The following is a 15294-nucleotide window of genomic DNA, read 5'->3' as shown; positions in this document are numbered from 1 at the left end:
TACAGATTTTTTTATTTACTTTTGATTGTTCCATACAGTTCTGCTTTTAGCTGAATTTTTGAACCCTCAGCTTTCTTACATTTTTTAGTTTTTATTTAAGCAGATCTTTGTAATTTGGCCAACATAAATAAAGCGCCGTACGCAAAAGTTCAAAGACGCTTACTGCTCCCTTGATTAACGACAATATGCAATCATAACTTTTGTCTATTATCAGTGATCGATTCAGTACTTATGTTTTTTATACTTAGCAATCGCACCGATGTGCCATCACCATCAGTTTCCCATAGAGCTCGCGCTCGGCAACACTCGTTTCAATCGTGACAAGTTTGGACGTCGTGCATCGAGACGCTTTTTTCGTGAGATCAAACGCGCCTTTAATCTAAAGCTATATCCCACCAATTGAACAGACAGGTGATCATTATCGTAGAAAACTTATGTAATATTGCACGTGCATTAGATTCGTAAAGACTAAATAGAATTCCCAGATTGTTTTCGTCGCTTTGACCACCAAGTAAACATTAATGTATAAATTGGAGACATTTAAAAGGTACAATCCTATTTATCTTATCTCGTTATTTTCAAGTAGGTACATGTACATATTCTAAATTTTTACTGTCAAAGCCAGCAATTTTTGTCTGAATTCAGGTTACCATGGAAAATAATTCAACTTTAAAATTACTAAAGACGAAATTTATTTTAAGTTAAAAATTATCATCTTTGTTATTAATTACCAATATCTGTAACTTTTTGAATGAAATTCCCCTTGTTATTAATACATTTTTATCTGTATTGGAAATAGATAATATTTAAATAGCTAAAACTCCCATCAGCTTTTCATTATCTTTGTCGTAGTAATATGAACTTCTATTAAAAGCAAACAAAGAGCTCAAGCGCCTATATTATTATGGAATTAGGAGCACGACATGAAAGAAAATTAAGTGGATATATCACACCCAGGGAAAAACACATTAATTAAGTAGACTGTTTGTTAGAGTATGAAGAGGAGGGAGGCATCAGTGGCGCTTTATATTCATAGCACTTTGCTATGAAACAATAATTAGATGAAATTATAATTATTAGTTTAGATCTTGAATTGGTTGTAGGATTCAGTTACCATTATCTAGTAAATAAATACCTCTGTAGTTAATTATGCAAAGTTACGTTATATTATTTATTTGCATATAAGAGGATGATCATTAAAACAAAAATCTCGAGTAGGTGTTGAAATATCAGAGCTATTTCACAAATGTTTGATGATAAATAACTAATGGCTCAATTAACTCCCTACGTGTACGCTCCACCGCCCATAGTATGATCACGCTTTGTAATAAAGGGTTATAACTGTAAACGTTAGTCGTTGATTAAGCTATTAGCTATTTCTCATCAAATATGTGACCAATAGGTAACGGCTCTTAAATTTATCCAAGGCATGACTACTTTGATTTAAAATTATGTTTTGACAACATCCATTTTGACTCACTAACTAAGTAAGCGATATGAGGTGTTTCCTTTGTAACAAAAGAACACGAAGACGTTGCCATTTATTTTGCAAATGAGATTAAAATCGAAAGGAGAGCAAATCAAAACTCATAAAATGGAAAAATAAATATATTGAAACATTTACTTTTGCTACTGCAAATGGAAATAAACTCGGAAGATGAGAAGAAATGATCCCTGGAATCACGCATATTCACTCACTACATCACAGTCGCCCTACAGACTCATCATGGGTTTCTAAAACACAAGAACACTGGTCCGACGTCGATTCTTTTAGTCAGCATAAGAAACACGTTGCTTACAGTCCGGTTAATACTCAACTGAATAATAAAAGAAATTATATCGCTTCAGAACATACACAAAATTTACGTCATTTTGTAAACATACACCTCACAAGTTTTCAAAATCAATACGAGGGAAATAATAAAATCTAATTTTAATATTTTTCTCTCGTGTATATATAGAGGTTTGATTAGGTAGTAAAGTTATTGAAATTTGTGGGAAGGTATTTTTTAAAGTCAGGCCTCTTTTAACACCCCAAACTTCTTTATAGATTGCCACTCCAATTCACAATCATACATATATCAGCTCATAGGTGGCTGATTATGTCTAGCATTCGTCGAATCATATTTTATTACAAATTAAGATCGTATATGGAATCAGACTTCTTCGAGCGATTATACACTGACTTTCAAAAAAACCGCAACACCAAGAGGAACGCATTGTATGTATTTAAAATTTTGGTATGATTTTAGACTTGTAAAGAGAAAAAAATGATAAAAATTTCAAGTTCGTATTTTAATGCGATATGAAGTTTTTCTTTACTTTTTTATCTGTGACGATCGTTCTTTTTGCAAATTTTTTTACATGCCAATAATAAAGGTATTATTGTTAGTACCATATTGAATGTGTGGTAGTGCAAAATGCCCCGTGTACGCCAAAATGCGGTTAACTCCCTTTGAAAGGGGAAGAATTGTTGGTGTGCATGAGGCAGGTTTACCTTTCCGCGAAATTGCACGTAGATTGGATCGAAACGCATCAACAGTGCTAAGAGCTTGGAGAGATTGGTCTAACGAGGGGTCAGTAAATCGTCATCGTGGTAGTCCAATCCAAGGATGACGAACCAACGCGAAGACCGGCGACTTCGTCGTTCAGCGACAGGCACCCCGTTTGAAACAATTCCGACTCTTGGTGCTAACTGGGCAGCCACCCTAAATCGAAGGGTCTCCTTTAGTACCATCTATCGCAGAATTCGAAGTTTTGGACTAAATTCATATCGTCCTATGCGTCGGCTTCTATTATCACGAAACCACAGGGTGGCCCGACTGGAGTGGTGTCATCTGAGAGTGCAATGGGTGGATGAGTGGAGAAGAATCGTGTTCAGTGATGAGAGCCAATTTTGTTTATGGCGATCTGATGGACAATTACGTGTTAGAAGGCGCAGAGGAGAGCAATTAAATTTGGACTTTCTGGAAAGGCGTCATTCTGGTTTAACACCAGGTGTCATGGTTTGGGATGCTATCCAGTATGGTAGTCGGCCTCCTCTTGTTTTCATTTATGATAGATTAAATGCTTAGAGGTACATTAAATATGTCTTAGAACCGGTTCTTGTACCATACACGCACGACCATCCTGGAAGCACATTTCAACAGAATAATGCGCTAGCACATGTAGCCAACGATACTTTGAGGTATTTGGAAGCTGAAAATTCGGATACTTTGCCTTGGCCAGCTCGGTCTCCATATTTGTCCCCAATAGAGCATGCATGGGATATAATGGGTGGGAGACTTCAACGTTTAACTCGCCCTCCAGAGACCATAGATGAACTCCGCGAGCAGGTGGAGATTGCCTGGGATACAATACCACAGGAAGATGTTGACAATTTAATTTTAAGCATGCCACGTCGCTTACAGGAATGTATTAATTTGAGAGGAGATACCACCCATTATTAAATTATTATTAAATTTTTTCACTTATTCACGATAATTTTCTTTTGATGTTTTGATCGTTTTTATCTATTACCCGACCCAACGTGATGCCAGAATTTCAAACGTGTACGATGTGTTCTTCTTGGTATTGCGGTTTTTTTTTAAGTCAGTGTAGTATTAAAGCCTCAAATGAAGAATATGAGGGAAAAACAAGGATTATCACATTTTGTTAGTTTTTAAACAATTCGCGCAACCTTATAGAGAGAAGAATCGAGTTGATATGCATGCAAGTTATGGGCAGAAAAAAGGAAAAATGTGCTGAGTTATTACTACAAATTCGAATTGCAAGATTGGAAAAGAACAGGGATTGTCCTAGCGTGTGAGGAAAAAACAAGAAAGGTCCACACCGTCGGTGGCAGTGACATTTTATCATTTATAATAATCAATATTATCTCAATTTTTCGAAAAATCTCACGTTGTTTTTTCCCTTCATCCTTCATAAATCAATTCAAATTTACTTGTCAAAATATACAAAAATATTCGCCCCAAACCTGGAAACTGGAGGCGACATGAATTAATTTAAAGAAACTAATTTTTTTTTAAGTTTTCGCCGTTAATTTCGAAAAGGAAAACTTCTAAAAAGTTTGTCGAAAAATGCTTTCGTAAATGGCGTTTGCAACTGAAAGTCCGCCATGATGAAACAAGTGAAAGCAAATGTCATTCGTGACCAAAAATTGAATGCCATTGGCCGCAAATGAGATTATGGCCATATTGGAACACATCAGCGTTGATTAATTTCATTTAATAGTACAAAACTTTATTACCGAATTGCGGAGTTGGTGCCTTCCATGCAAAAAAATATGTCCATTCTTGCGGTGCCAGTATTATTTTTCCCGTACTAAGTCGTGGTGATATAAATAGTGACATTAATTTGAAGTGATAATGCCGCCAATCAAACAATTTAAGACCGGTGCAAGTGGTATTAACAAGGATACCATTGGTCAAAGTGAGTTGTAAAAAAAGGACGATAACGGGAAATCAAGATAAAACTAAGACTCAAGATGCACGAATTGTTACATACAGGATGTCCCAAAAGTAATAGGACAAAGAGCAACGGCAGATGTCTGCCATCAAAATATTAAGATCCAACGCAATCGTTGTATTCCAAAAGCTAATATTAAGAAAGATACACGATGTTAAAGTTTAAATGTTACTTTTGATTTTAGTTTATATCATTGCAGTCTTTTGACTTATTCGAGTGTTTCGAAGCTACGACGGCGGAAGAAAGGCATATGTACATTTTTAAGCAGTCTACAAGTAACTTTCCCATAAAGAGGCCACTCGTACTTGGAATGTGACCGAAAATGGGTAACTTAAACAAAAATTGAAACCTCAGATGAGTGGTACGAGCTGATAAGAGCTTGGCGCTTTAAACCATCTCAGTTCTATGTCGAAAAACTTAACCAAAAGATCGTTAGGGACTGAAGTTCACTTTTACAGAACCTGTATGTGAAAAGTGTCCCGTTCCTATACAGAATACAAAAAAAGCGTTTTGTACCTTGCACAAACAGTCGATTTATTCTTACACAAAAGTGCATACAATGATCAATGAAATCAATCTATTATTACGGAAAAATTCGGCAACTTCATTGCGCAATAAATTTTTACTGCCGGAGAAGTTGTACCAGGGTGAGCATACAAAAGATGCTTTTAAATTTAAAAAATTGGTGAAATTATTATTGCCTTAGATATCATACTAGTGAAAGCGGAAACAATTCAAGAATCTAACGTAGCTGAAGAAATTCTGAGGGCCAGCTATCGCGAAGTTTTTCTCAGACCTTTCACATGAATAGCCAAGTGCCAGAAAACTGTAACCTGGTGGATACGTAGAAAATGTTTGATGTACTCGTCATCATGTAGCTAATTGTAGGTTCTGTGGTCCAGCGGCTGCCGAGTGGACATCCCTGTTTTTTGAGCATATTCTGCATCTTCGAATTATTTACGTATTATTATCTTTAAGAAAAGGAATGATTTCTTTATGTAACATCTACAGTTGTTAATAAATATATTTAGTAGTATGCATAAATAATTTTAAGTCAGTAGTCATACTCATTAGTGACGTGTTTGCGTAATACAATTTAAATTTTCATCTAGTTCAAAAACTTATCTGGAAGACGTACCTTGTTTTTTCCCATACCCTTCAAACAATACATAGGGTCGATCAACAGGAAAAATTGCTTCTGAGTATTCTGCAAATCTGTATTTGAAAATTATTTTCCATTTAGCTTAGGTATTTGAGATATTGAACTAAAACAGTACACGTTTTCGAATTGGCTAGTATTTGACTGTATTACTCACAATGCTTCGAATAGTATCGTCTTTTAATGGTAAATTTAACGATGATAAATGAAATTTAAATGTCTACAAAAGCGACTGTTGAAAATTATGTTTATCATTGCCTATTGCAAAGAAAGCTCCAAGAGCTTTAAAGTAAATGTTATACAACCTTTCCTGCCTCTTTAAATTTGAGCGGTTGTGGTGCCCTCACTTAGGAAGTTACTCATTTCGGTGTCAAATGTACGTTAAAGCATATTCCCGAAAAAAAAATCATTCGACGTGTTCCGGGAAATTTCTCCAAACATGACAATATAAGAAATATTCGGGCTGGTTCTTTTTCATTGGGACACCCTGTATCAACATTAAATGGATCTTATCATCCTCGGAAATGTGACATTTTCCTCCTGTATAATATGGCAAGAATTGTTCATCTCTAAAGGGCCATTTCTTTTAGTTGTCAGAACCTCAAAGAAAAAGTTAAATTTTATAAAAGAGATAAAAAAATTTATCTTATAGTAGAGAACACGACAGCATCCGCCTGTTCTTTGTTTTTTTTATTAAACTCAAGAGCTCTCTATATTTTTAACTGGAGGAATGTGAATCATAGCTACTAAAATTATGTAGTAAAAATGTGGTGGTAATATTTTGAACTTAAACAGTAGGAAGGCGGTAATCGGATTTGGACGAGGAATATCGGACTCAGCAAAGACCAGAGTAGCACATCCGACTTGTTCATTGATAAAACAAGTAAAACATCAGGAGTAAAATGTTCTAGAAATTATTTACATGAAAATCATTTCTAGATACAGGACATTCCGAAAAGGTTTTTACTGGAAATTCTTAGTCAAACATGAGCCGTCGTGACTCCAGAGTCATATTTATTAAAAAGATTTCGTTATTAAAGTTAAGTGAGTAAAATAAAAATAAACACTTTCTTGTCGTCTCATGCAGGGCTAGTTGCTTGGTAATTATTTGAAAATCATGATTTGACAGGGCTTCAAGGCACCTTTTCCACCTGACCAGAAAGAGTAACTTTTTCCGAAGCAGTAGGTATAACTTCTACTATTTAGTTTAGGATGTTCATTGATTTTGGACTGAAGATTCACAAGATAACTAAGTGGATTGACTACTTGCATGATTCCTCGTGAGGATTGTCCAAAACCAAACAAGCTTTTGAAATTAATATTATTCCAAATTAAAGTAAACATTTCCAGAGGTCGATCTACTCCAATCCTGCTATTCTGATCCTCCCTGATGGAATTTCCGGCATATTTCTGATTTTTCTCTCATAATTTCTCTCTCTTGTTGGCATCTCTTATCTCTCATCAACATGACATTTCTCATCATCACTTAATAAAATTTAAAGATTAAAATTAGTGTTTAAGCAGTCTATTGAGAAAGATTTCAATTTTCCTTGCAGGATGGATGACAAGTGCCGTTGGTCCTCGCATAATTCAAAATCATTCGCGCACGTAGCTTACCGAATTGCTATGAATTTATTCAAATAGGGCCATTAGATAAAAATGTTCCTCAAGTCCATATTTTGGATAATTTTTCTCTTAGCAGAGGCAAGTATAAACACTATTTATTAAGAGTGAAGGGATTAATGTTTGAGTTCCAGTGTTTAGCATAATAACGATAATATATTGTAGCGTTTTTGGCTGAAGCATCTTTACTCGTTCATTTTTTCACATTATGAAGGAAAATATCACTAATTTTTAGCTATCATTGATGATGTGCTTTGAGGACACTACAAAAACCGAGAGAATTTCATGTTCAAACCCATCTACCTCTCTGTTTGACGAATTGACTATAAATTCGTTCACCGACGACAACAAATACATCCGCCTGAATATTTCATGGAGGAACCCTCTTTGTAAATATCACGGATGCCATTTCTTCCTCTTATTTATTCCTGGTATTTTTCAGCTAACTTTTCATACTTCGATCTGGCCATAGATACGAATTGCAGTGCGCTCTATGGTGATCGGAACATTCCCGTTAATGTAAGCGGTGGGACAAAATATATTATGAATAAAATACAGGGTAATGCACCGACGTATTCTGTCTTGTGGCGTACAAAGCAGGAAAATGTACGAACAGTAAGGCAATTTTTAGACGAAACATTTCCTCAATTATGGATTGGGAGAAGAGGACCCATTGAATGGCCTGCTCGTTCGCTAGACTTGTCTCCGCTAGACTTCCTTATGAAGCTATTTAAAGTCAAAAATTTATGCGACGCACGCAAGAATGCTGACTAATGTCAAAGAGTACTTTGAACAATATCTCTACTACCGTATGGAGATAGGTACTGGTCATTTTCAACATGTAATAAAATGTAATAATTAGTAAGTGAAATCGATGGCATGGCTTTTAAATCTCGATTTTTTAAAAACTGCTCATCAAAAATTAAAAAATAAGATAATGTTGAAAAGGCAGTTGAATGTCCTTTAATGTGACGTATAACATGTTATTCCTTCTCATTTAAGACCTTTGGGGTGAAAATTCTTCGCTTGGAAATTAGACCTGGGAAAATTATTACACTAAAGAAATATTACCCCCTTGAAATTAAAGTTGCTGGTTCGGGGGTTTTCGTGCTTTCTACATTATAAGACAGAAAACTTCGGTGGAGAATTTTCGGTGGGTCACCCTTTATATTAATAGTAACTTTCAGAAAAATTTTCTTATTGAACCTGATATTGAGAGACTGAGACATCCTGCTGAACCTTTAGTCCACGGTTGTCGGTACTTTTTCGAATTTTCTGCTGAAGCCCTGTGGCATAATAGTAGCTGTTTGCTGGCAGACACCCGTGATTATAAAATTCCAGGTGACTATTGGCGGCAAGAATAGAATTTCAAAGTGTATTTACGTATATATGTATATATATTTTTTGAAAGATTGTGTAGATGCGGTCTGCGCATGTGACGTTACGCCATCACCCTTTGAATACTACTCTCACGAGGTCAAGCCTAGTGGACATTTGGCGGTAATGTTCAATGTGACCAATAATAGTCGGTCCGATCGAAGTTTGGAACAAGTGTTCGATAAAATTTGGTTGTAAGTATCACTCAATCAAAGTCGATTCCCCCACTGCATACCATTAAGAGACAGTATTGATAAACTTCCAACAGCAACAATGCTGCAAATGAGATATTGACTACAGTCGCTCCTAGTCAACTCGCCTTTGACAATGACAATAACGTTGTCTTTCTACCAGTTCGACTTTTCAATGCTGGTCAAGAATACGTCATTTTCGTTGATATGACGTTGGATACCTGCGAATATCACGACAAATTTTCAATGCAAGGTAAGCATCGCTGATTGCTTATTTACTTGGATCACGCAGTTAGCCACTTAATTCCGCTAAGAGCTAATTCAGTTTTCAATTCAATTACCTATCTATGTAAAAATACGAGGTTATCGCTGATAATGGTGATAATATTAAATATATTTAACGAACTTTTTGAATCTGATTATAAACTTAGGGCAATAAATATCATTAAAACAAATAAAATTTTCGAACATCTTGACTAACGAAAAAACACTTTGCACGTCTGGATTTCAAAGCAAAAAATTGCTTCCAGCACCAGTATTATGGTATAACAACAGAAAGGCACATAGTTTGTGGTTTGGTACCTTCCACAGCAGTAAATGTTTGGACAGGTATCATAGGAAACTGATCAATGGGATCAATATTTTTCGGTCAAAATTTAAAGGGCCAACGATATTTAGAATTTCTTCAAGACCAACTGGTCCCTACATTATCTAATTTGTTCCCTAACGAAGTAAATCCAGATATGTTTCACTAACGGATTTGGTTACAAAAGATGGAGTACCACCACATTTTGCTCGGAACGTTCGCTTATACCTAGATGAAACCTCTCCAAATCAATGTAAAGGAAAAAAGGCTCAATAAAATGGCCGTCGGGATTTCCCGATTTCACTCCTCTTGATTTCTTTTTACGGAGATATTTGAAATATAAGGTTTACAATACGAAATCATATGATATTAACGAACTCAAAGAACGCATAAGAAATCAAATTATGCAAGTCACCCCAAATACTTTAGAAAATGTGAGGGATGAGTTTTATCATTGTTAAAAACTGTGTTAAAAGTCAACGGCGAATATTTCGAGAACGTAAGCGTCGATTTTATTCCAGTCAAATTTACCACACTGTATATACTATACACATACAAATTTTATTTCTCTCGGCCATTAAATCTCATACTAATTCGATCAAATTAGTTCCATGTTTCATTTTTCAGTGCCGAAAGAACCGGACCTCAAAGCATCCTTGACCCCTAAGGGCCTACTGTACATATTTTTCGCGCTCGTTGGATGTTTCATTATCTTCTTTATTACACTCAAGAAGATTCCTCGTTTGTTAGAGAAATTGGACCGATACTTTCCTTACACCAATAACTCACGACTTAACAGTCCTAGTGCGTCAATAGGTGTCTCAAACTTACGGTGAGTTTCTAAATGTAGCACCATTATAAGCAGCCTTAAAATGCGTTATTTTGGTAATAGGAAGGAAGTGATAAATACTCACTACACCCCACTGGAGTTCATGGAGGTGAGTCAAGAGGATAATTCTGATTTGTTCATGTTAGTTAAGGGTAGGGCTTGATTCTCAAAATGCCGTAGATCTATTGCGCTATTGCGCGTGTGCAACGCATAAACGTGCAAATGCTTTCATATAGAGCTTTTCATAAAATTTGTTGAGTGAATTCTTTCAGAACGTGTACAAATTCGATGTGTTCGAACTTCCTAGAAACAAGATCATTCTTAAAAACGAGATTGGAGGAGGAGCATTTGGGAAGGTTTACAAGGCCAACGTCTATAACACCACAGATGGATATTGTGAAGTAGCTGTTAAAAAACCTTTCGGTAAGCCTTGTTGTCTCCATGGAAGCTATTTCTCCTGTAAAGCTACCAACGAGTTAATAGTTTGTTGGGGCTCATAAAAATGTGTATGTATAAATTTTTAAAATTCCAGAGTATTCATCAGCGGAAGAAATATCCGACTTTCTAGCGGAAATAGCAGTTATGAAGAAAATTGCTAAGTGCGGTTCTCATCCTAACGTAATAAAACTGCTCGGCTGCGTTACTTTCGAGACGCCTTACTTGATGATTATGGAACTAGTGCCCTGTGGGTCGCTGAAAACGTATTTAACGGTGTTGAGGAAGCAATTTGAGGAAAATACGAGGATTGAGACCAATCGACGTTTTTTTCCGGAGTAATAAGCGATGCTAATGTTTGCAATAACTGCTGAAGAACTTGTTGTTTCAGTAATATGGTGGTGGAAAACTATCTGTCTATATCCATCTCAGACTCGGAAAAATTAAAGTACACCAACCTAGTTTTTGAGTAAGTAGATTTGAAAAAGGCTCTAGATCCTGAAAAAAAACACTTCTGTAGGAGATTATAAAGAGTGATCACTAAAAAGAAGCCTCGAGTAAGTACGGGCATATCAGAGGCATTTGATGATAAATAGCAAATGGCTTAATCAACTCTCTGCGTTTACAGTTAATTGCCTACGGCGAGGTTTTGTTCAATGAACGCCAGTTATTATTACCGTGCCCTAATAACCATTTTTACAGGGATTACACGGGAAGTACTTGTAGTTCAGAAACAAACTCTTACATTACTCCGGAAATGCCGATAACTCCAAACTCGCCAGGATCCCCCGTGGAAGTATCCAAAACAAAGATGATAAAGGCTCCAGATCGAGGAGACCTGAAGATTTTAGTCAAGCAAAACGAGATGAATAGAGACATGGCTCTTATGAAACCTACTAGTTTGGCGCCTCTTACTCCTAATTCCAGCACATCCGGTGGACTCCCATCGGCAACTGAAAGCAAGTATTCGCTTACTTCATCTTTTATTTACTTAATTATGTTGCTTCGTAACAGATTTATGACTCTTCGAGTGGACTTAATTTTTAGATAGTGGTACTTTTTAGCCCTTCTAACCCCGTTAGAATCCTACCCCTCTACTCCTCTAGACGAAAGTTCGAGAGAAGTGTGCGAGAACGCCAAGTCAATATTAGATAACAGGGAACTCTGCAGCTTTGCGTTGCAGATTGCCAATGGAATGGCTTTTCTTGAAAACATAGATATTACTCACAGGTAAGTAGAGAACATTATTTGTGAATTAAATAGCTAAGAGGAAACGTGATTATATAATTAGATTAAGAGAATCAAAGGAACCCCATATTTCTCAAAATTTTCCATTTTCCACTTTTACGTCCTCCCAACTATATTCTTTAGTTTGTCGTCATTTTCTTCGGACTTAGCGTTTATCAACGTAGAATGCCCCTATTGATACTTAATCGCAAGAAAATGTTACGTAACACAAGAGATCAATATTGCAAAGTTAAAATAGTACATAAATCCGGTAAATTTGTAATGGAACGCTTTAAATATTTGATAAATATTAAATAGGGATTTATTTTCTGATCTCAAAAATATATAATATGTCGATATTTGGTTTAGTCGTTTCTTTGGTACTTCCATTTAAAACTCGGAATTACGAGGTGTATTCAAAAAATAATAGGAATTTTGTAATTTTATGGGCTGTATTAATTCTATTTAGGGAATTTTTCGCTAGTTGTGTTGGTAAACATGTCTCTAAACAATGTGTACATCGGTGGACATGTTAAAAGTTTAGTCTATGGACAACTGTCAAAAAGGGTGTTGGACACGAGCGGCGATCTTTGAAGAATGGGTCAAAGAATTTATATTAAATTTTGTTGAAATGGTCAATAAAGAATATTAATCACAAGTTTAACTTCGTTTGCGTGAAGAAATTCGAAAAAACGCCGAAATTTGTCACGCAACAATGCATGGTTTTTACGCCATGATAATACGCTCGGTCAGATTTCATCGCTTCTTAGTGAATTTCTGGCTAAAAACAATATTATAATGATACCGAAAGTTCCATATTACCATATACCATCCCATCTCTCTTTATTCCCGAAAATAAAGGGCACTTGCCCGCATTGATTGCAAGCATAGATGAAACATGATATAATTATAATATTAATATATTGATAATTGAATCGGTTGTTCTATTCTCGTGTTAATGTGGTGTTAGACAGAGCTTGTATATTCTGCCGGGTTACATGACTTCCTCATCTTCTTGGTGAAACTCCGACTTTTTAATATATTCATTGCCCGCCTTATAAAAATATCAATTTTTAATTTTAGAGACTTAGCAGCAAGAAATATACTAGTCAGTGAAGACAAAGTATTAAAAATATCAGATTTTGGTATGGCTAGGTCTGGAGTGTATGTGAATAGTGTACACAAAAGACAGCCGCTTCGATGGATGGCTCCCGAAGCCATCGAATCCAGGATATGTAACACCAAAACGGACGTGTGGTCGTTTGGAGTGGTACTTTGGGAAATTGCCAGTTTGGGTAAAGCTTTATTCTGTTATTAAGACTATTGCGTTATCGGCGGTCTTGCAGGAGCTTTCCCTTACAAAACTTTTAATAACGACCAAGTGATAGCCCACGTTTTGCAAGGCAAACGATTAGAAAAGCCAGAGATGTGTACGGATCAGTTATACAATGTTATGCTACAATGCTGGCAGAAAAATCCGGACGATCGGCCCAAGTTTGCAGCCCTGTCCAGACAACTTGACGCTGCCAGTGGCAAATTCTATGTAGATTTAAGTAAAGTGTCGTCTAGGCACTCGCCCGTATAGTGGAGATTTATTATTATTTATGAATACAAGGTCAATCTTAAGTAGGAGTTTTCCTTTTAACATGATATAAACCTCAAAAAACTAAGCGGAATCTACATATATAGAATTTTTTAGAAATCTCAAAAATCACCGAAATATAAAACTTACGGCAAATGTTCACGAAGGAAGTAAATTTATTAGATCACGTACCCTCGAAGTTATAAAGTTGTAAGAAACCGAAGCAAAATGGTGATAGTGATAGTGATAGGTCCAATTTAAAAATTGGAGCCTACTGAATGATAATCGTAAGATACCAGAAAAGGTGTCTTATTAAAAAAAATCATAATAAATTAGATATTTTATCTATCTCGTTCGTAGAAAATACTTCTGACCAATTTACTTTAGATGGATTGAGGGTCTCGATTTATTGTGAAATGTTTCATTTTTGTATTAAGTAAATTTTTGTAGTTACGAATTTACACATCATAAATACATTGATCACTTAAAGAAACGACGGAAATTTCCGTTAATTTATAGATTTTTTTTTGCTCGTTGTCCATTTGCAATGCAATAGGTCAGTCTTTATTTATTATGGGCATAATGACGATTCTCGCAGAAAGTTTATATATTTTAAAATTACGAAATTATTTCATAAACCGCTCGTATGGAAACAAAATTTGACCAAATTCTATAGAGAGGAATCAACACGTTGTTGTGCAATAATACGTCATTCGGAAGTGACGTTTTGAAATGGGAAGGTTTTGGAAACAAAAGAATAACCCTTCCGCTGTCAGTGTTAATGGCGTTTCCGGGTTTTCTTCTGTTTCGTTCGATAAAGTTATGACATTTCGACTGAAAATGTTAAAAAAATTTCGAAAAATTTGTTTGATCTTGAAGGCTAATTAAATAGAAACGTATGGGCTTTCGTAAGGAATTGTGCTCGGTTGAAAACGGGTAAAAATTACATATTTAAAATCCCATTTTATTTTCAGTTTCCGGAAATATCATCTTGTTTGTGTTCAAGTTCTCGAAGTCTCACGATCACTAAGTAGCATACTTGGAGAGGTCTCAAATTGAGTCGAAGCAAAAATTTCAAAACTTCATTTTTGTTATATAATATCTATATAAATTATGAACATGACGTATTTAATACGGTTTCAAATTTTAAATTAGTGTGATTATCGAAAGACCTCAGACGTCTTTTTGATTAAGTTGTCTCTCCAATGGGAAATACATTTTTAATTCCGTCTGAGTATACTTGCATAATGAAACTATTGCGTTGACTTGGCAACTTTTCGTCCATTTTAATAAATCTGGAAATATCGCATGCTTCGTTTCCAAGATCAATTAGTTGGACGTTTACCAAAGGCAGGTCGTACTGATTGAACGGGGTAAGTTCGCTTGTATTCTTTTGCTGTCTCACCCCAGACACAAGGGGGGCACAGTTGGTTGGCAGTGCCGAGGTGAACTGTATCTGTTTTACGTAGATTTTAATTTTGTTCGAAGGACCACAGCTCATCAGGCGCTGAACCGATACGGAACAAAACACACTTGTACTTGTCTCACTAAACTTTCAATATTACTTTACAAGTCACAAAGGTCATAACAAATTGTAAAATTAGAGCAAACTAGAAAAAGACAAGCTATCACCGATTGTTAAAAAACCTTGACGATTGGAAGTTTTCCTTGAACAGGGCAAATGATATGTGAATTGAGAGCAGTATTGGGATCCTACTAAGGCCGTAGGAGTTAAAAAGAGAATAGGAGAGATGTTGCGAGTTGTATGAGGGATTCTCTGAGACTGATCCAAATCTCAATTTTTCCCACCGAACGTGA

The 15294-nt window shown here is 35.8% G+C and overlaps 1 protein-coding gene across 1 annotated transcript; it reads left to right on the top strand.

Moving 5' to 3' along the window:
- The first annotated feature begins 54 nt into the window (after positions 1–54).
- On the top strand, positions 55–13520 carry LOC136348589 (uncharacterized). The gene is made up of 16 exons (XM_066299525.1): positions 55–547; positions 7183–7330; positions 7485–7638; positions 7692–7768; positions 8437–8590; positions 8661–8820; positions 8895–9070; positions 10031–10235; positions 10296–10341; positions 10505–10655; positions 10765–11005; positions 11059–11136; positions 11370–11626; positions 11732–11897; positions 12978–13189; positions 13241–13520. Exons 2-16 carry the CDS (start codon positions 7286–7288, stop codon positions 13477–13479), a joined length of 2361 nt encoding a protein of 786 aa, XP_066155622.1. The 5' UTR covers positions 55–547; positions 7183–7285; the 3' UTR covers positions 13480–13520.
- The last annotated feature ends 1774 nt before the right edge of the window (positions 13521–15294 follow it).

The sequence above is a fragment of the Euwallacea fornicatus genome, chromosome 34 (assembly GCF_040115645.1).
Source record: "Euwallacea fornicatus isolate EFF26 chromosome 34, ASM4011564v1, whole genome shotgun sequence".
Lineage (NCBI taxonomy): Eukaryota > Metazoa > Arthropoda > Insecta > Coleoptera > Curculionidae > Euwallacea > Euwallacea fornicatus.
The sequence above is the reverse complement of the archived record's forward strand: the minus strand, read 5'-3'. Positions and strand labels throughout refer to the sequence as shown.

Excerpts from the sequence above, each read along its gene's own strand:
- LOC136348589 (XM_066299525.1), top strand. The coding sequence starts at position 7,286 with ATGTTCCTCAAGTCCATATTTTGGATAATTTTTCTCTTAGCAGAG. Across the intron at positions 7,769-8,436 it reads ATCGGAACATTCCCGTTAAT|AAAAATTTTCTTATTGAACC; the intron begins GTAAGCGGTGGG and ends AGTAACTTTCAG. Across the intron at positions 10,656-10,764 it reads AGCTGTTAAAAAACCTTTCG|AGTATTCATCAGCGGAAGAA; the intron begins GTAAGCCTTGTT and ends TTAAAATTCCAG.